The sequence below is a fragment of the Diachasmimorpha longicaudata genome, chromosome 8 (assembly GCF_034640455.1).
Source record: "Diachasmimorpha longicaudata isolate KC_UGA_2023 chromosome 8, iyDiaLong2, whole genome shotgun sequence".
Classification (NCBI taxonomy): Eukaryota; Metazoa; Arthropoda; class Insecta; order Hymenoptera; family Braconidae; genus Diachasmimorpha; species Diachasmimorpha longicaudata.
The window spans coordinates 7,546,903-7,568,762 of NC_087232.1; the positions used below are offsets into that span (position 1 = coordinate 7,546,903).

Consider the following 21,860-nt stretch of genomic DNA (forward strand, 5'->3'; position numbering starts at 1 on the left):
CATTTCGCATTTCCCCGGTGGCGATTCCAACAATTTCCTGTTTTCTTGCTAATTATCTTTAGCAGGAAAATGTTGTGCACATTTTTCACTATTTAACATAAAAGAAAACTCAAGTTCGTTGAATTATTGAAGGGTGGGCTGTCACAAATGATACATTAAATTAACTCTTCCTCGCGCATACGTTTCTCCTTATATAAGTCAAGACTTTGAGAGCAGAATCCGTCAAAAGTCTGAGGATTACGGAAACATAACACCCCGTCATGGTGAAATCCAGAGTGTGGTTCCTTCTTCTGGTGGCGATCATCGCCTTCGAAGCTGCCGCTGTTTCAGGTACATTTGTCCTCCGCAAAATGAAGACCTAGTGGTTTTTTTCTTCCCGACGGACTAATAAATTCTCAGGTCCCATAATTTCCCTCTACAATCAGAAATTTTCCGACACAGAAGGGGTCGTATCGACCAATAATACCCCACCTCTTGTTCTAGCGAATCTTCATTATTCGCGCGAACGTCGCCAAGTGCTGAGTTGCTTTTTCGGTAATTTGGGCTGCACCAAGAGCTGCGCTTTTCGCGGAAGTTTCAATGGAGGACAATGTGTCAGGGGCGTCTGCATTTGTAATTAATCGCCAGTCTTGTGGCGATAAATAATTAATTATGTAATAACCCGGCATAATTATGTAATTGCGACAAGCGATTCGTGTTTTCGTGTGAAATTTCTGATAAATTATCGGGATCCGGAGGTGTTTGACCTAAAAACCTCCAAAATTCTGAGCTTCCTAACAAAATTTGGCGACTCCTGACAACTCCGGATGACAATTGACATTTAAAAAATTAATAATGGCGCCAATTTTTATTTTTTTATTCGCACGAAGAAATCGCAACAATTAGTATCAACAAATTTCTACAAAAAAGTAGTTGGATGGATTTATTATTGTGGAATAATAAATAATTCGGACAGTTCAATATTCTATAGAATAAATTATTAAACGATCGATTATGACTATTATTGCAATTACCTCTCCCATCAATAAATTTCCCCTAGGGAACGAATTGTCGGGCAGCACCCCAGCTGCCAGAATCGACGGTGGCGCCTCTCACCCCCGGGGTCAGTACTAATATTGTCGACTGTTTTAATAAAGAGGATAGACTAATGGAGAGGCGCAGGCCAATGTCAGTACTGACCCTGGCAGTGACAGGTGCCACCGTCGATTCTGGGGGCTGTGGAAGCTGTCAGGAAATTCCCCTGCTCATTAAACACCGACCAGCCTCCTGGGCGGCATTAAATGATGTCTATTAATTGTCAACGGGGTAACAAAGAAAATTAATACAAATACAACGATGCACTGATGACGCACAATCATTTACATTCGTCAGTTTTTTCATTTGCAACCCCCCGCGGGATAAGTACATTAGGGTTATTTGGTGGAGTGGACGCTCATGACATTTGACAAGGATCACATTTGTTCAATTGTCATAACACTTCACGATAACGATCCAGAACTTATTCCGGAGAGACAAAGCTTTTCCCACAACGAACACATCGTGTAAATCATCTCGGTCGCTTGATTCTGGAATCCTGGGGTTATTAAATACGAGATTACAATTGTGCGAAGGTTAGGATAAAGGAACGTAAATATTACATCATGGGTTTGTAAAAAAATACCACTTCAATGGCAGTATTGATGGGAATTAACGTACTGGAGCCTCAATTGGCTCTCGTATGGAATTGACACGTTTTTTGTCACACGAGAACGTCGTCTTGGGGGTTTTCGAAAGATGATTCGTCACCTGGACTACCAAATGGCTTTGGAAGACAGTGCCAACATCTCAGGAAGGCTGCAGCAAGTACGATTACTACCAAATGACACTCAAGGAGGCCCAGCTGAGAGGGTCGCGACTTCTTCCCCGCAAAACATGCAGAACATCGGAAACATTACGTTTTCAAATGCCAGAAGAGCTGTGACATTCTCTCTGGATGAGGAGCAGTCACTGGGGATATTGAATCGCCCCAGTGAGCCATCAACATCCTCTCGTAATCAGTGAGTAAATTGTTCTCGACAGCGAATAGAAGATGTATTTTCGTAATACTTTTTTCTGCATCAAAAATAATTTCTGCAAAGAGTCTCCATGAGAATTCTTTCATTGTTTCTAGAGCCCCAATTGTTTATAAAAAATTGAGAGTGGAGATAAGATAATTGACCTCGTTTTGCCACTTCATCACAGAATTCTTCCTCTTTCCAGTCTTCCCAGTAATTCAGCGAATGCCCTTCACGTGGAGGCGAGATCTTCCGGTGAAAATTCCCAGGACGAACAGGCTCAGCCTCGAGCCCCACCCCAAGATCATGACCCACACATGCCATCGTCCCAATTGTACAATTGGCAGGGAACCAAGACCACCATGAAAGAGAGATTCGCTTTCTTATTCAATAACGAAATCCTCTCGGACGTGAGATTTCTGGTCGGCAGGGGGGCCCAACAGCAACGAATTCCCGCCCACAAGCTGGTTCTGTCAGCGGGAAGTGCTGTCTTCGATGCAATGTTCAATGGAACTCTGGCCACAGCCTCAGCGGAGGTCGAAGTGCCCGACGTCGAGCCCGCGGCTTTCCTTGCTGTCCTGTTATTCCTGTATACTGATGAAATACAGATAGACCCAGAAACCGTCATGACTACTCTCTACACCGCCAAGAAGTACGCGGTCTCTCCGTTGGAAAAGCACTGCGTCGATTTTTTGAGAAGCCACTTAACGAGTGATAACGCATTTCTGCTCCTGACCCAGGCTAGACTCTTTGATGAGCCACAACTGGCGTCTGTGTGCCTCGATACTATCGATAAATTCACTAAGGATGCCCTCAATGCTGATGGATTTGCTGATATTGATATCGATACGCTTATGGTGGTCTTGGGGAGGGACACCCTGAAGATTCGGGAGTCCAAGATTTTTCAGGCTGTCGTCAGGTGATTCTGGGGGGTTTATGATAGGGGGTGAGGGGATTTGAATCTTTTTAACCTTCACATTATTGAGGTAATGTTCCTCATGATTGAGCTTCCCCAGAAATCGGCTAATCGATTTATTGGATTTCGAAAGAATTTTATATCCATTATAAATTATTTCTTTTTTTTTTCATGTCTTAGAAGTAGACACGAATGTATTCAAATAACCTTTAGGAACCAAAACTCCTTCTAATGAGTTTGAAAGCTCAGCGCTGTTGGAGACCTTTAAAAGGCTAGATATGAAAATGGAGAGCGAGTAAAAATTAAACGAGGTAAAGCCGCAGCGAAAAAAAATTCAAAGGTCATGTTCCATGTCTCCTCTTCCCTCGTTCTCTCCTATAGATGTTCTCATGACATATCCCTCATAATTTATAAAATTGATTACAACATTCCCCCTGCACCTTTCAGATGGTCCGAGGCTGAGTGTCAAAGGCAACAGCTGCCAGTGACGCCTGAAAACCAAAGATCAGTCTTGGGAAGGGCCCTCTCCCTCGTTCGCTTTCCCTTGATGTCAGTCGAAGAATTTGCACTGGGTCCAGCTCAATGTGGACTCCTGACAGATCGCGAAGTTGTCTCGCTGTTCCTGTATTTCACGGTGAATCCAAAGCCGTCAGTGGGCTTCGAGGCGATGCCCAGATGCCGAATGATGGGGAAAGAGCTGACAGTTTGCAGATTTCAACAGACCAATGTCAGATGGGGATACAGTGGCACCAACGATCGCATTCGATTCTGCACGGACAGACGGATATTCCTGGTTGGCTATGGGGTCTATGGAAGTGTTTACGACCCAGCCGAGTACGAAGTCCTCATCGAACTAATACACACTGCATCTGGAAAAGTTATAGCGACTAATTCCACAAACTTCAGCTGCGATGGCTCCAGCTATACGTATCGGTTGATGTTTAAAGAGCCGATGGAAATCATCCCTAACACTATCTACACAGCTTCCGCCACGTTCAAGGGACCTGACTCCTATTATGGAACGAAGGGGATGAGATCTATCACTGTTGATTGCGATTCTGATAAGGGAAAAGTGAAATTTCAGTTCAGCTTTGCCGCTGGCGATAACAATGGCACTACTATTGAAGACGGACAAATTCCAGAACTTATATTTTACACATGATTATTCCGTGAATATGTATACGCTTTACGAATTGAATATCTTAATGTAATGAATAAATGAAATTCCCTCGAAACTCGTCTCTGTGGATTTTTTATAAACCTTGATTATGGCTCGATAAAGAATAATTCCTGAAGAAGGGGAGTTAGAGGAGGGTAATATTTTCGTCGCATGGTAATGAATGACACACTTCAGATTCCAAAAATACGAAAATATATTTATTGATTTGCGAAATAAAATAATCTGGAAAAGTCCATGAGACTCTCTTTTGGAACATTTTTCAATGCAAAAAAAGCGTAATATCGTGGGAACACCTTCAACGAGTTGCTAAATAAATATTGACTTTCAATTACATTATAGTAATGGACAATTGTATTATTTAACTAGCGTAAATAATGTACTGAGTTTTAGCAATAATATCTGGCGTTGTAGCACTGCAAACAATATTGTACTCAATTTAGTCAGTCCTGCAAGACGAATGAATATCAATTTCTCTATTATTTCAAACTAATTGTATCATTTCAATCTAGGAAACTACTATTACATCGTCCAACCCCCAGGGTAAAAAACTCCTCACGTAGTTCTCATGGAATCTACAATCTCCAAACTAATATGCTAATTACATACATGAATACATGAATTTCATATACAAAACGTTAACAGTAAAAACTGGCCACGGTGAATTAATCGCACTGAATCGCATTAAAATTATCTTAACTACTGTCCATCTTCACATTTCGAAGCAGAATGAAGAGCTGTTCATTCCATGTCATGTAGTACTCGTAGAATGAAACAAAATAATCGTAAATTACATCCTTCTCGGTAAATAAATAATAGAATAATTTCCAACTATAGATATCCTAATGTCATCTCATAATATTCATTAGTATATTCATTGGTAACAATTTATCCCATTTCTTATTATTTAAAAAAAAAACTAACTAACTTCATGAGAAATCCTCCTCTCGTGGCTTTCTCATCTTACTTTTTACTTTTTTAGACCTCAGTCCTGTCGCTTTTTTTTTCTTCGGCTTGGGGAAGACTTCACAACTGCAACCACTTCGTACCCGTATGTGATCCAGTCGCCATGGCGAACCTGAACCGAGAAAAAGTACGTGATGGTCTTTGTGACGATGTGGATGCTCCAGTCTGTCGATTTTCTGAGGAAAAAATATTACAATCAATAGTAACAATTGCGCAGTATTCATTATTGACAAGATCTTTATTTTGGTGTCAGGTGATTTAAATAATTCAGATTGAATTTTTCTGGTATTGGATTTTTCTCATTCTTTCAATGGAAATTAAAAAAAAAATAAATAAATAATTTTTTCTTGCAGATCATTTGTAATTAAAGAGGAAGAGACACCCAACGGGGTGTCCCTCATGCTCATAATGACCGTCGAAGAAGTTCCCTGACTCTCAATTAAACACTGACCGTCCCCCACCGCCGATAAATTTGAAAATAGTAATGTGATGTCAGAATATAATAAAAAGACTCACCCACTGATGCAATTCCGAAGGATCTCCAACGATAGCGTAGGAGTAGGAAAATTTTTGGACACATCTCGTCTGGTTCATAAGCTTCTTGTCCACAAATCTGCAGGGCTTGTCGAGAACGTCGGGGCGGCACGAGTATTCGTGGAATCTCTGGGCAATCTCCAGGTGACGGTAGAGCTCAACACCGGCTCCCTGGCGGTTCCTTCCACCCGTGGGTTCAATCATCTCTTCAACCGTGGGACAACACTCCACGGGACTTCCGCCCTCGCCGCCCTCGCGCCGCAAAACACTCTGGATCTCTCGGTATGTCAATCCGAAGGAGGGACTGCGCTTTTCTATAATTCTGTATCGAAATTGTTTGGTAAGGGACGTTGGAAAAATTTCTCATACCGCTTATGCGAAAAAATCATTTATGTTTATTTGATATATTTATTTTTTGAAAAATTTGGAAAAAAAAATCTTGGAGCCGCCCAATTTATATGAAAAAAAAATATCCGTGGAAATATCCGTGTGACATCAACGGGTCAAAGTCCTAACTGTCACCTATTACATTGCCGATTTTTTATAATAAAATTTGCTTTGTCACAAAATAAAATTCCAATGTTTATCGAACTCGCGATTTTCAGTCAACTTACCGATGGGGATTGTGGTCCCTCAATGAATGCTCTTCAATATTTCTGGACGCTATTGAAAGGGTAATATTACTGGCAGCTGTGAACCGCAACCACATAAATGCGGTCAACCAAACCACCTGCGAACAAATCATAATTTTCACTATAAGATTTTTCATCGGAAAACGATAAAAGGGGAAATTCCTCTTCCTGATTCCGATGTGGGGGCTGTAATTCAGTAGAAATACCGAAAACGTATTTTGGGTAGCAGTATTTTCCTGAGTCATGTACAGTCCCTTGTTTTTTGGAGCAATGATCTCTTATTCCGGTTTACCCGAATTATTTCGTAATTTTACGAGAAAATGTCTTCTCCCGTGAGATAATTTCCCTTGATGATCAGTTCATAGACCTTCTGCACGTGGATGGAAATATTTCATAAAAATTCCAACAGAATATCTCCCGAAACTCGATATTAGAGTCAGCATTTCGGGGAAAATATGTCCCATGAAACCCCATCTAACACTTTAGACTGTTATCTACACAATAATATATTTCCCCTAGAACCGGTAATTATCAGACGTCCTCAAAGGGCGAACTGCTCCATCCATTCTTCCACGCTGCCTCACATTCCTGACTTAATGAACCTGATATGACACCAAAAGAGGAAATAACACGAAAAAAAAAGAGGTAAATGTACGCGTATAAATACATATGCGGCGGTGCATGCGATCGTTGTCTCTTGTCTTGTTACACACTCGGTTATGCGCCCGGGCTGTTTTACGATTAGATGCAACGTCGTCCTCACCGGTGCAGCAGGTTCACCGGGTAGCTAGAGAATCGAAAACCAGTCACTTTGAAATGTAAGTATTGACCCTGAATGATAGCTCTGCGTGTGTGGAGTAATCAAGCCATTAAGTGTTAGCAGATTTCTTCTGAGCACTGGGCATCACTTTAATCACTCGTCCCGGGCAAAAAAACCTGATCACGATTTAAGGATGATAGGGCATTACATGGAAAAAAGTCATAAAAATCTGCATAAATTATTTTCAATTGTTTTCGGTTTTCCTAACAACAAAATTTCAGCCTGCCTTTTTGAAGGGAGCTAATTAAATATTACAATAAATTTTGACACATTCCCATTGCCAACTTATCGTGTCCTACCACCTGCCTAGTGGTTTGTTGATAAGTTTTTGTAAATATAAATTTTGCTACTTTATTAATGGCTTTCGTAGAGTACATTTCCATTCAACAAGTCGAACGAATTGAAGCGAAGTCGTTTTTTCCGTAAAATTTATAGGATCATCAGACCACTAATGGATACTAAGAGAAAAATAGAAGTCGTTCGGTCCCTCGGAATGTTTGTTTTTTACCCGCGAGTAATATACTTAATGGAACATTGCGAAGATAAAAAGTACGAGACGTTAAAAATATCCCGTTTGCGTTAGCAACCAATAGGATAACACGTTGTACGATCGTTGGACTGTGAAGTGTACGAGATCGAGAAGGAAATGTCATGAAATACAGGAACACGATGAGTTCTCCACGTGCAGAATCAGCTATCGTATCATCGAATTAACGATTATTTATTGTTATTGAATGAATATTCGGAATGTCGTGATGAGCTTGCCACGCTCGTTTCCTTCCACCACTGCCAGGTGTTTCCAGTTATCCACGGATTAGGAAGCCACATTGGTCGACCGGGTCATTGGTCTTGATAGAGTGAGAGGTAAAAATTGTCTCGTTATGAAGTTTTCAGTCATAACTGTTAGGACGAAGAATTCATACATCTACACCATCATCCACAGAACCGAAACCACACCAAGGTGACTAAGTAAATGTTTACACATGTCAATCATGAGACGCGTCAAGCATTTGCTTGTCTAAACAGTCCAGAACTACAAGGTTCTGTGGTATACCAACTTCTCGTAGAAGTTCCACTCATCGGCATCGAGGGGAATTAATTATTGTGGAATTTTTCTTAGAGGTGTTGGGCCTCGGATGAATGCCTTCTCCCTGGGAAAAAAAAAACGGCTGTTTACAAACTCCAGTAATTTTTCGAGAGGATTCTTCAGATTTTTTTCAATAGTTTCAACCCGATAGTTAACGAGAGTTTGGATTTATTCAAATGATCGGTGCGGCCAATATTGGCCCACTTATATAATAATGGGAAGAATGTACTTTGAATTAATCCAAATGACATTCCAGTGAGACGAAAAAATCTCTCCATCATCCAATTACTTTAGAAAATCTATAAAGACATAACACCTTCTTCCAAGTGATGTCGCCTCCCATAATTACTCTGTAATATCATCACAACTAAATCGCCAGCACGTCATCACGCCCTGGAATAATTACCCGAAAAATCCAATGTAACCAAAAGAAAAGTACATGCGCGTATAATAAAAAAGGGATTAGCATACTGAATACTGATCAAGGTGGTGATCATCGAAAAACTAGTTGGTTAGCCAGCAGATGCAGTGGTCAAGGTACCCCCGGAGAACTGTCGAGAGTTGATGATGTTGGTAAGGTGCTATTATTAAATTATAATTCCCCCACTACTCCCTCAACCACCTCCTTTTAATACATATATCGCAAATTGTTGGAGCGTGGACAAGTATAGTGGGGCCCTGCCGGCAGTTGCTCGATAATTATCATTTATCAATATCGTCAGTAGCCTGAGGAAGAGGTATGTAGTATCGAGATTCCTTTGGAGTTGTGCACAGACACGTCGACACGTGATATTATGTAGATAACGATGGTATGCGAATGCCGGGAGATCGTTACAACGATATAACCAGGTTGACGTTGTGCCAGGTTGTTGCGTTCATAACCGATGACTTCCGGACGCTTTCTCGTCCATTTATCAATATTTCGTTAAATTTTTTTTCTCTCCCTATTGTTTATTTGCGGAGGTGAGGACGTTTTGGGACGTGACCCACTGGTGCTAGAGACTGCGGTGATGGGGAATATATTGAGATCGTTAATCAAATTTATGGAGTGGAGCAACTGCGGTATTTATTCGGTTGAGGTGGATTTCGAGTGAGGAAAATCGGGGAATACTGAGGGTTTTTTGGAAAGCTAAAATTGGCCGAACATTTGTTATGAAATTACTCGATTTGGGCGAACGCAGGGGTGTGGCCATTTTTCCAAGGTGTCAGCCAATGTATTCTCAACTCATTGACCTGTTTCCCTTGGAATCTCTCAGTCTCTCTCCACCAATTTTACCATTTTTTATTTCTCGCCATTTTCCCCTAGGGTTCTTCTCTTTGTAATTAATTCTCGGAACGTTAACTTGGGATTCAATAGAGATTCTACGGAAATCTAATTGAATTTATCGTCTCAGAATTCTTTTCGTAGGTGAAACGGAAATGCCAGGGTCTGATAGAATAATTTTAATTTCAATTTCGCCGAGTCCTTAATAGTTTCCATTATGATTTATACTCACCGCAATAGCAATACGAAGAGCTGCAATTTGCATAGTAGCTGGCCAGGCCAGCAATAGGGCCGTAGAACCTAATCACCTGGCCGGATCAACGCCACTTGGTAAATTTCCGGGGGATTTATTTATATTTTAATAAATCCTGTTTTCCTCTTCCTGAGTAGTTGCACAGGGCCGTTCGGCCCTGTGTGCAGTTTCCTAATCCGGTATTTGGGTCCTGACGGCATGTTTCCACTCATCTGGAAATTCCAGAACACATTAACTAAAATTTTTAATCAACACCATTTTAAAATGGCGAAGTTAATAACGCGATATTTTTTTAATCAATTTTTTTCAATCTTTCAATCGTCATTGAGTGGTTGATGGCCCAATGAAAATATCGCTTGCCTCGCAGATGAATTATTAATTATATATGGAACGTTGGACGCAGGGAGGAGAGGCAATCGGTGTGAACTCCTTGGGTGGGATCGTACAGAAAGTATTTTCCCTCAAGTGTTACCAGGGATTTGACCCACTGTCTGTTGACTAACTGATCGCCCTATCCGATCATTCCCGTAGCTTTGATCATTCCAATGAAATCATGGATTGGCTCAATATGTTGGAGCAACGCCTCTCACTAACTATAACTACCCGCCTACTTTCAACTATTTCTATTGACGAAATGGTGGTTTCTAATGTCCGTTGTCTACTCCACTGTACGTTAATTATTCCAAAATTTCACGTCGTCAAGATTTTTTTCGTCTGACAAATGCCAAATTGTCTATAAAGAAAGTTATTGAATTGGAATGACCACGAAATGGGGTAAAATCCTGAGAGCAAGTATCACTGATTTCGATTATTTATCGAAGTAATAAAAAGAGTAAATGAAGTATAATGGAGAGAATGTAATTGTATTGGGCTGGGATATGTATATTTACCGAAATTTTTTTTCCTCTGAAATTTTATCAACATTATTATAATTATCTATGATATTCTGTTGATTGCCTGTGGTAGACCCCATGTGGTTGTCTTCATACATATATATATGCACATGGAACCGCGCGGTAATTTGATAAATTTCACGGTACTCTGGACGAGGCGTGAAAGCGGACAGCATTAGTACCGGGGAAGACGGTTTTTTTTATCGTCATCTTTAAAGTACAACCGCACACATCAATTTCAACAGTTTTTAATGATACTAATCGCATTACGATTTCAACTAGGCGGACCCTCCCGTGTCCTCGTGTCAAGGTATCAAGTGGAAATATATATATATGTATATATATTGGAATTAATCGGTCGAATTATGCGTCGGAGTCGATAGCGAAGTATTTTAAATAAATTCAAGATTTTTCAAATTCATCGAGAAAGCTGAACGTGAGAATTATAAATAGGAGGGAATCGAAATATTTTATTCTCTTATTTTTTAGTTACATTTTAAACATTCGCATTTATTTATGTTTTTTTTAGTGTTACAAACGGTCACTTCCTCGTTTTGCAACTCCAGTCCTTCTCTCCCTCTCCTTGCCCATCATAAAAAAAATTAACGTACATAACTCGAAAATTGTAAATAAATATTATTGAAATATGTGATTTGGTTGACATACATGTCTCAAGTACGTCTGCACACATGTCTTTGATTGTGTAAAGTGACTGCGGTGTACGAGGGAAAAGATTCTCCTCAAAACGCGCCGGACTTTCCCGGCCATCCGGGGCGCTCCAAGGTTGCAGGGAAAGTAAAGGGAGATAAGTAAAAAACGACTTAGGGGCTTTAAGGATAGTCTTAAACTTTTACCTACCAGTCCAGTGATTTAAGACCCGTCCAGAAATTTTTATATTGCCCTCGACGATTTTTCCCTGCGATAGTTGAAAACAAATTCTCGAATTTACCGGTTTTTCTCTGCGCACCTGAAATTTTTTCGCACTACCAGAGCTGAGTAGATGATACCTCCAGGAAATTTTCTCATATCAGTCTACCCACCTATCCATGTTCGACACGAAGCTACAATGAGTGGATAAAAAAATCTCGTTTTATTCCGATATGGATGGATGTGAATGAAGGATCAATGCTGATAACTGCCAGTTCATGGTTTTCGTTATCGATAACGACGTGCTAAAGTGTATGCATCATTGAGGATAGGGATGTAAAGGGATGCTGGAGAACGAGAGGAGAGAAAAATGTCTCACGGATAATTTGAAACACCCTGTTAGGCACATGTATTTGTCTCGGTGATGAAAAAATCGTAACGTCCTGTCCTGGGAGATGAGGAGGGAAGAGAAATAAACAAAAGTTTCAGAGATGATTTTGACAACCGTGAAAATGTCGTAGGCGGGTGATTATTCATAGCATATCTCGTAATATCTCAATGATGAGTATCTCAAGGAGAAATATTTTTTCGGAATTTTTTAAACAATTTTTACTTGTGGAAATATATTATTTCTTGATAAATGGGAAAATTTGCTCGCTCATGCATATGTATATATACTTTTATTTTTTTTTAGATCAATTAAATATAGATTACACTATGTAAAATATATTGTGTATATTATTTTCGATATATTATGATATTATGATATTTTTGGATCAGCCGGAGACAAAAATGTGGCACCGTAAATGAGAAAGAAAATATTCTTCTCTTCCTGAGAGATCTACCTGAATAAAAAATGGTAAAGAATCAGGCAGTTAGCGGCGGTGGGAGAACTAGGAGGTGGGGAGAATATCTTTGACTTGCCGATGCCGATTATAAATGTGCCACTGGGTGTTGAGCACGCGATCGGCATTTGATTTGAGAAGGTGAAAGGGAGAAAAAGAAAACATATTAATAATGAAGGGGGAAAAATAACACTGGGAGCAACGAAAATTCAGTCAGTAGCAGCAGTCTCAGTCGTAACTGGCGCCATTAAATGACCGGTCAACTTGGAGATTTGCATACTCAATTATTATCGACATTCCAATCGGCTTCTTTTCGAACATATGGGGAAACACGAGGTACATGAACTCGTGTATCATTGACAAAATTCATCGGGAAATTTTCAGTTCTTTCCTGGGGCTCCGATCAGTGAAATTCCTTGTCAAAACAGGAAGAGCAATTATTTGGGGAATTTCCAGCGACAGGACGGAAAAAATGACAATCCCCAGGTTCAAATTTCTCGACTCATTTTTTTTTTCAATTGAAAGAGAAAAATAATTGGGTGAACAATCTTTGAAAAATTCCTGATGAGAAATTTCCATTGAAAATGTCTTAACAGAAGACGTTCTCGCTGGTATATGGCCGGCAGACAGCCGAGGATAGGCCAGCATTGGCCGAAACTGGGCCCCTTTCAGCCTATACTATTTTTTTGGGGAAAAATTTCCATTAAGAATTTTTTACTTATCATATTAAATGTTCTTTCTAATTTCCTCAACTTTGTAGATAAATGAAATGTTTCTTGAGCATAAGCTGATTAATTAATTGCAATATTAGGCAAAGTTACAATTATAGATGGCATAATTATTACATTATATATATATAATAACCTCACCGAGTTTCATCTCGAAATCGTAAGGAAACTAGAAATGTCAGTAACACTTTCCGAAGCGCCAGATAGTTTAACGATATTTTCATTCATAAATCACCGTTTTTATTACAAAAGCGATATTCATGCCATTTTTACTAGTTTTTTAACCCGCATTTATCGTGCGTAAAGCCCGTAATGAGATATTTCAACAACATTGCGGAAGAATATGGTTCATCGGTGATTGGATAATAAAGTGTCTCTCATTGTTGTTCCAGTGTTTTTTATTTGTGAATAAAACACGCGCAGAAATTCGCCTGGTCATTCGAATTAATCCGAGTGCACACTCGACGCCTCGACGGACAGTTCAAATAAGACACGAAATCAACAGTGTAATCTCTTGAAGGGATAATTAAATGAATGGGAAAGGGGATGAATAATTTATGAGCATTCCGGGATTACTCAAATTCCAATCTATGTTCATTGTAATTACGATGATTATCGTTGTACGTGGCAAAATGTTATGAAATACATTATCGTAATTCCAATACCATTAACCTTCTTAAATATGTAATTTCTCGATGTTTTAATAATTATGTCATCTTTTATTTTCATATTTAATTATAATTACTTCTATTACACATGAAAAATCGATTGATTGTTTCTATAAAATATTTATTAAGTAGAATTTTAATTGGAATGTCTTCATTACGATATCGTAATTATGATTATGACAATATGAAGAGTGTGAAGAGGATCCACTGAAGAATGCACCTGAAATCTGATGGATTAGTAAAATGGATCTGGCAAAAATATAATAAAAAAAAACCTCGGATAACAAGTTGTTTGAACAACAGCATCCAATTTGGTTTTTCACGCTCGTATGAAATCTGCTGCATCGCTTTACCGTATTACACGGATGAGCAGCATGAAAGGTAAGACAGATCCTGGCAGGAGAGGCACTCAAAAAAAAAACCGCCCCTATAACGAATCCGAAAGGACCAACACGACACATCTGTCAGATTGTGATTTCAGATGAATAACTGGCGTGGATTTGAGCGATAAAATTCGCCACGGGATAATGGCACATTCGAGAATTGTTGACAATATTATTTTACACTTTATTTCAATATTCTCGGAATAAATGAGCATATCGTTGGGAGCAGAGCGTTCGCGCGAAATAAAATCGAGTAATATAAACACAAGTCGCGGTGTATGCAACCGAACTAATGATTTATGCTGCCGGTACTGGTGCCTCTAGACAAAATATCCGCAATTTGCTGATACCCAGGCCTCATATTCAAACGGCGGGTGTAATTTATACCCGATTCTTTCGCTTTATTTATCGATTTGACGCATTCCATTGATCACAATCTCAAGCAATTTCAATTTTTTACGGGCTCGAGGGTGGAGTGCATAATTTTCTGGTATTTTCGTGGGGGGTTTTAGGATTGAGGGTAATTTTCTTTGTCCAAGGAAGGTGAGGAGATTATTTTGAAATGGAAATGGCTTAATTTACGGTGAGCTGAGAGGACGAAAATTAACAATGAAAGGGGGATTCATTGGGAGGGTAATGAGTGAGGTTTCAACGAGAGAAATAATCATCCCTGGGTGGGCTCCTCTTGACGAAAAAGAACTTTTAAAAAATATATAGCGCGTTACATTCTCAATCGAGAGGTGGAAATTTACATTTTGGGAATTACAACGAGGCCCTTCGCAGAAAAAACGAAAATATTTGCTTTAAATATTAGAATATGTGATTGTACATTGTTAAGTGGTATACATTTAAGCGAAATGCATAAGCTGACTCACATTTTGACCTATTTATGAAGATATTTGCGTGAAACGGTGCCTGCAGTGCTACAGAACACCTCAAATATTAGTCTTTCGATGGCCAAATTCCGGTGAAAATAGAAAATTAGGGGGTTCAACCTTGAAAAGTGTAATGTCGGAGGAAAACCGTGCTTCAGAAAAGTAAAAGGGGATAATGGATTGTTCAAAGATGGCGAGAATATTCTTCAGTGTTTCACGCTCACATCATGCTTCCGATAATTATCCTAATGGGCTGTTTGACGAGGCTCTTTACGGGCGAAAAGTAACAATATATTCATTGATAGCTTGTGCCTGGAATCTCACGGACTCTGACAAAAAGAGTTATTATCGTAAAAATAAATTACTCAATGGGTGAACCCTTGGGATGAAAGATGGCCCGCGAACCGTAAAACACGTTCCCTCTATCTAGAAACCAAAAATCAGTCAAATTCGGGGGGCAATAACTCGAGTCAGGACCAGGTCAATTTCTCCGGAGATTTGACAATTGAAAAGAGTTCATTTTATATCTCACATTTTGATTTCCTGTTGCGCATTTTATTTATAAAAAATATTGAATTTTTTTTGTTAATTCTGTGATCAGTTTCTTGCGTAAACGATCATTTGTCAACTGAGCAAATAAAGGTGTACGCAGGGACTTCAGTACAAAGAAAAAACCTGAATGAAGAAGGGAAGTCATCTTGATGTCGATTTAATTGAGTCGGCTATTAATTCAATTGATAACAAGTTGAATTAATACTCGATAATTTCCAACTCTGTACTCTCTAATCGCAGTTATTACCGCATGGACTCTTCTCATCCGCGATTATCACATTCAACTTGTTATATGACAATAATAAACGTGACTCTCTAATAGTTTTCGGGATGAAATGTCTCATGAGGAGGTGATTAAAATGCGTACAATGTCTATTAGGTAATTTTACCCACACCGACGCCAGTGATTTTTTGATCTCCACCCAAAATTATTCGAGGGCACGTTGTCACGGTGAAAGGCTCACTTTTTAGAAAATTCCAAAAGCCCTCGGAATACCCAAAAATGCTGGAAATTCTCGGAATAAATCCGAGATGGTGGATGAGTTTCTGAAGAAAGTAACGCGTCTTCCGAGGAGATACGACACCGGATAATACCCAGGATCGGACGATCATGTCGGTCCTTCTAGCGATAATCCTCGGGTCAACAGAAATCCGTTTGACTGAGGGCTCTCCACGTTTCTCTTGCCCTTGGAAAAAAGGTAGCTATTAGAGGTGTCACGGGTTGACTGGGTTATTTATTGTTGCGAGGAGTTATCTATCCGTCCAGTTCATTCATAATATTTTCGAAATTGTTCTGACGAGTGATGATGTTGATAAAAATTCTAGTCTTTCAAATTTACATTTTCCCTTTCCCTCAAATTTTGAAATCGTTAATTCAGACCGACCCAACATCCAGCGGTTCCTCCAACTAATTGATAACGAATATTTTGAGAAAAAATTTAATAACATTTATAATTCAAATTATTCTAATTAAATTGAAGGCTATATATACACCCTTTTGATTAGAAAAAAAATCTTTGCGAGTAATTGCTGAATACTAAAGAAAGCTTTGATTCGAATTAAGTTCATTCAATGAAAAAAAAAGCCATTTAAATGGAGAAAAAGACCCAGAAGCTCAAAAAAGTCTCATCACCCGAAATTCCGCATTAATTGACAGTAGCCCGTTAAAAATTGCCATTAAAACCCCCGTTAAAGCCTCCCTGCGTCCTCAGGAACCTTTTATTTCCTCCCAATAAAAACCCCCACGAGAAACACTCTAAGAGAAATTTTTTCGCAGCTTAAATGACAGCCGTAAAGAATCATATCTCCCACGTGACTTTCGTTTTGCCGCGTGATTTGTGAAACATATCAACGTGATTAGTGCCTTCTACGCGGTTAGAGAATAGAGAAAAAGACCAGTGCGAACAAATTGGGCAGGTGCGCTGTCCATCAAGAATGTATGAGAACAAAACATGGGGAATAAAAGAAGAAAAAAATATTATATCCTCGGATTATTTAGCTCGAGGGTGATATACACGGCCAGATCGTCTCGATCGTTCACATTTCCACTGTTATTCCATATCTATATTCATGTCCACTCCGCCGATGCATCTAGATGGGGGATAATTCCGGCATTAAAAGGTATATGAGAAGTATGAAAATTCGCAATCGCTAATTTCAGCACTTTTCAGGTTGTTTACATGCAAAAATTTTAATACAACCACTGACACATGGGAGACCGTCCACCTCGTATGGCCACTTCTATCGCAAATATATTGCCGAGCGGAATAATCGTTCTGGAATATTCAAAGCGCATTATCCGATACCTAAGGCGATGAGGACGGAGAAAAACATATAATTCTGCCAATCAAATATTTTTCTGACACGAATTTGCAGAGTTTGCCAATGGAAATTTCGAAATATAGTATTTTTGTATTGAGACAAATTTAAAGTTTTGTATAGTCTCAAGACAATCGCCCTGGAGGTTATCAAGTTCGTAGGAACCACGAGAAATATGTCGGGAATATTTTATGAGCGATACCAGTGTTAGCCATATAAAATAATATCGATTGGAATCGATCAGGAATTAAAGTTGTGAATGATTGGAATTTTGTCGCTCAAGCCTCGTTAATGATAATATCCGGAGCTGACTATAAGGTAACAACTTTGGACGGAAAAAAAAACGGAAGTCGAGGTCTAAACAGAGATGTTGCACGAAATGAGGAGCATTTCACATTCAGAGGAACTTGATTGCGGAGATAAAACACTCGGGAGGAAGGGTGGCACTAAAGGTTGTCTGCTACGTGTTCAATAACCCGTGTATATAAACATCACGCGGAAATACTTGTTCGTTTAAACTGTCTTTACCATTTCAACGGTCCCGGGGCATTGGTTAATGTCATTCACAGTTCTCCACACTCCGGGAGTTTTGAATGGATGAAAAATCGTGGAAATCCTGGGGTGGAAGGCTATCTTTACCACACGTCAATGGGGAAGGGAGAGTGAGCAGTTTTGGGGAAATATTTTTCGTGATTGATCAAGATAAAGATTCACTGATCTCTCGGGCTTTGATTGTCAAGCTGAGTACTTTGACCCCAGCTACGCCCCATTGGAGCCAACGTTTCCGGACATTTTGCAATGATTTTATTATTTAAACTGTCTGAAGTGAATGTCAATATTTGCCTTATGGATGACATTTTAAAAATCTAAAAAAAAATAGAAAGTTCACTTTTAAATAAATGTAGGAAATATTACGAATAAATCGCACAATTTTCGTTGAATGTTGTTGCCAGTTTTTTCGAGCGATTCAATGACATTGGGACACTGAATTATTTGCTATAAATATTCAAACAATAATCAAATAATTAATTAACAAATTTAATCATCGAATACTTGATTGAACAGCGGTAAAACTCATTTAAAAATCACCGCACGATGATTTTTTGCTGCGCGTTTCCTGATCTTATGTGTCGGCTCGCAAAACCAATTGCAATAACCTGATGAAAAAATATGACATTCATCTTTGTTTAATTTCATTTGCCAATGGCCGATGAAATGAGGAACGAAAATACCCGTGAATTAAACTAACCATGTAACCCATAAATTGGATGGATGTAATGTTTACACAAGCGGCTATAATCAGGTATCGAATCTGAACCCCCATGAAATAAACCTCACAATTTTCATTTATTCTTATTTTTTCATTTTTTTTTTAATTCGGTGAATTGGCGTTTTAAATTGTGGTTAAAACCGTGTGTTAACGGGGCGTTACCAAGTGGTATAGAAGACGGGTGAGAGACGACGATTTACGATCTCACCCCCTTCACTCGCGGCATATCTGAACATCGGGATTTGTTACTTTTCATTCATTTTTTTCATCATCAAAATAATAGCGAATACCTTTAATCGTCTAAAAATTGCATTTGCAAGTAAAAAAACTCGTGATGAATATGTGGAATATCAAGGTATTGAGTATATTCGCCGGAATACATAATTAATATATTTAATTTATTCGAAACTGCCGCGTGCCACTTAAAATCAATATTTTTCCGTCAATCAATCATTGATTGAGCACTTTCAATGGTAAAATATCAAAACTTGGAATATTCGCACATACGTGTGCATCAGCAAAAAGCTGAGGTAAAATTATGTAACACAAAAGTATAGGACATTCCCCAGAATAATTCTGACTTGAACAAATTGTCGCGCGATAATTCAGTTAAAAAATCAAACTGTCCCCCGTGAAATCAATGTTTTCAACCGATAAAGGCCTGATTGAGCACTTTGAATTGCAAAATATTTAGGCTCACCGCTGTTACCATGAGTTGCGACGTGTTAAAACATTAGCATTTGTCAGACAACATGTAAATAATTTATTCACTGTCATACACGGCCAGCGATTTTCCTCTATCAGTGACCGCACGTGCTATATATTACTCGCAATATTCATGCCGCATGTATATGCCATTTGAAAACTGGAGTACTCCATCATGTACCATTTTGCCTGCACTCCAATGAAAAAAAATCGATTGTTTTTACCACTTTAATGCATGCGCAACAATTATTCCGATCATTCATCGAGACAACGAGATTCGTTATTTCCCGTGATAAACCGCTCAAATTTTATTCGCTTTGATTATTGATCAATCCATCACTCCATCTCTCTCTTTCTCCTTTTCAATCGAAAAATTGTACGTACGAACAACCGATCGGTGTTTGCTCACGGATTGGTCAATCAGGGCTAGTACATTCACTCGGTAATACGTTCTCCGAGTGATCGTAGGCCAGCCTTCGTTCGAAAGCTGACCAATAACCGTTTTGATATGGAAATCATGGGGGAAAAAATTCCCCGATCAAAAGACAAAAAAAACTGCGAAACATGCGAGAGGGAGACGTAATGATAAGTCTGTGAAAAACAGTCTCACCAGTTAAGTTGCGTTTCCTTTCTTTTGCGTCCCCACGGTACCTCATGAAATGTCCATGAATTTCCGAAGCACTGGAGACTAAAATCATGAAAGAAAAAAAAAATATCACTCACACAATACGTCGTAACACTCAACACATATTTTATCACAACAATCGTCCGCAAAATTTCCCATAACTACTGTACTTCCCCTGTTCATCGATATTCCCACCCTTTATCCCATCACTCCGCGAGGCCACAAATTTCGCGATTCGCTTCCACTCTCGCGAGTGCATCGCGAACAATCGTGAACATCACTATCGGTGAACTATCACTATCATTTTTTTCACCAGCACTTTTTTTACCAGAAATTTTTTTTTTTAATCGGCCTGAATTTTGCAAAAAAATTCGTAGTCACTTGGGACTTGGGGCGCACCGGGGAAATTCCACGGGGAAAACTGTCCTCCGGCAATTTTATATTTTAAACATTGTGACGTGCAGGTAAAATCACGTACAACGGTTACAGTGGCGTTCGTAAGATGGTACGGACCACAGTGAGCAACGCATGGCCACGCGAGTGACGGCGAGGGGACTCGTCGCCGTGGCGGCTTGGTCTGCCAGAGTCCACTTCTGTTGGGTTTAAAACCTTCCCAGGTTTTTGAACGGGCGCGCAGTGGCGTTTAGTTGGTTGTTTGTTGGGTTCCCCGTTGCGCGCAAAATCCACTTGATCGCTGGAATAATCCTCCCCCATTATCGGGCTAATTCCCGCTCGGTGGGGAAATAGGGCTGATTGATTTTGCCAACCGATTCGTCATCGGAATTATTCATTTTTGTCGAATGATCGGCCGGTGGCGGGAGCTATTTCTTATTTTTTTTTTTGAAAACATTGCGGGCCCTCGCGTTACACCTGGTGAGGGAATCCTTGATGTTGAAAACGTTTACCCCCACCCTGATCGGGGAAACATTTTTATACACGCCAATTCTGAAATGAGACGAGTGAATGCACGGGGATTGAGTGGATATGCATGAGAAAACGAGGCAGAAGCTTTGGATCCGGCACTTCTCACTTAATTTACTTTGCGTGTAGTCCGGGGATTTCGTGACTCGGAGACGGGGAGGATTTTTTTTTTTCGGTGGGGGAGGGTTAATGAGGGGAGGCCGGGTATGGGTGGGATTGGGCTATAGAGTATTTGTAGAAGAATACACCTGGCTATAGATAGGGTAAAGTCCGGATCTATAGCCAGTGATAGAACAAACAAATCTAGAAAATGTGAAAATTCCCCAGATGCACTCAACAATTGTCTATAGAATTTCAAGAGCCAGATCTCAAGAGCTAAATCTCATCGACTACCATGAATTTCCAAGGCTTCCTCACAGTGGCAGGCATTCCTGTTAAGTAATTCCGTGACTAATGACAAATTGAATGGCAATCAATGTCAAATGATGCTGAAGAAAAAAAAAATAGTTCATCCTTCACTTGATATTCAATTTTACCCAACGTGACAACAAAAAATAATTAAACCCCTCGATATTTTTTGTTGTATTTTAATTATTTTGTCGCGACAGCAAGACAGACAAAAAAAGAACACCACCCAGCAATGAACCGGAACACGCGACGCCCGGCGCCGGCAAATTTATTAATTATCGCCGATATGCTCAAGCTCGTCTCAAGTGCATCGCCGTACTCGACTCCGTATTATGGAGTGCGAGAGAAAACGAGTACACAGGGACGAGCGAGAGGGACAAGTGGATGAGGGAGAGAAAAAATAAAATGAAAGAGTCGTTGAGAAAACCGTAACACACATGGGTAAAAGGCAAAAGCCGGCTCGCGTGCAAATGCAAATTAACGCGTCTCCGGGTGGCGGCTCCGCTCAGAGTGACGTTTCAGGGCACTCAATTTTCCGAATCACCTAAGGATGAAATCTCGGGGGACTATTGAATCATCTTGGACACTGTCCATCTTCTTAACGGATCATTTTTTAATGT

The 21,860-nt window shown here is 39.6% G+C and overlaps 2 protein-coding genes across 2 annotated transcripts; one reads left to right on the forward strand and one right to left on the reverse strand.

The window, feature by feature from the left end:
• The first annotated feature begins 1,198 nt into the window (after positions 1–1,198).
• Positions 1,199–5,151, forward strand: LOC135165066 (BTB/POZ domain-containing protein 1-like). The gene is made up of 4 exons (XM_064125999.1): positions 1,199–2,036; positions 2,239–2,952; positions 3,397–4,930; positions 5,109–5,151. Exons 1-3 carry the CDS (start codon positions 1,774–1,776, stop codon positions 4,109–4,111), a joined length of 1,692 nt encoding a protein of 563 aa, XP_063982069.1. The 5' UTR covers positions 1,199–1,773; the 3' UTR covers positions 4,112–4,930; positions 5,109–5,151.
• On the reverse strand, positions 4,305–20,503 carry LOC135165080 (uncharacterized). Its single transcript, XM_064126022.1, has 5 exons — positions 19,897–20,503; positions 9,662–9,894; positions 6,241–6,356; positions 5,609–5,948; positions 4,305–5,268 (listed from the first exon to the last, which is right to left on the reverse strand). Exons 2-5 carry the CDS (start codon positions 9,692–9,694, stop codon positions 5,056–5,058), a joined length of 702 nt encoding a protein of 233 aa, XP_063982092.1. The 5' UTR covers positions 9,695–9,894; positions 19,897–20,503; the 3' UTR covers positions 4,305–5,055.
• Positions 20,504–21,860: the final 1,357 nt, after the last annotated feature.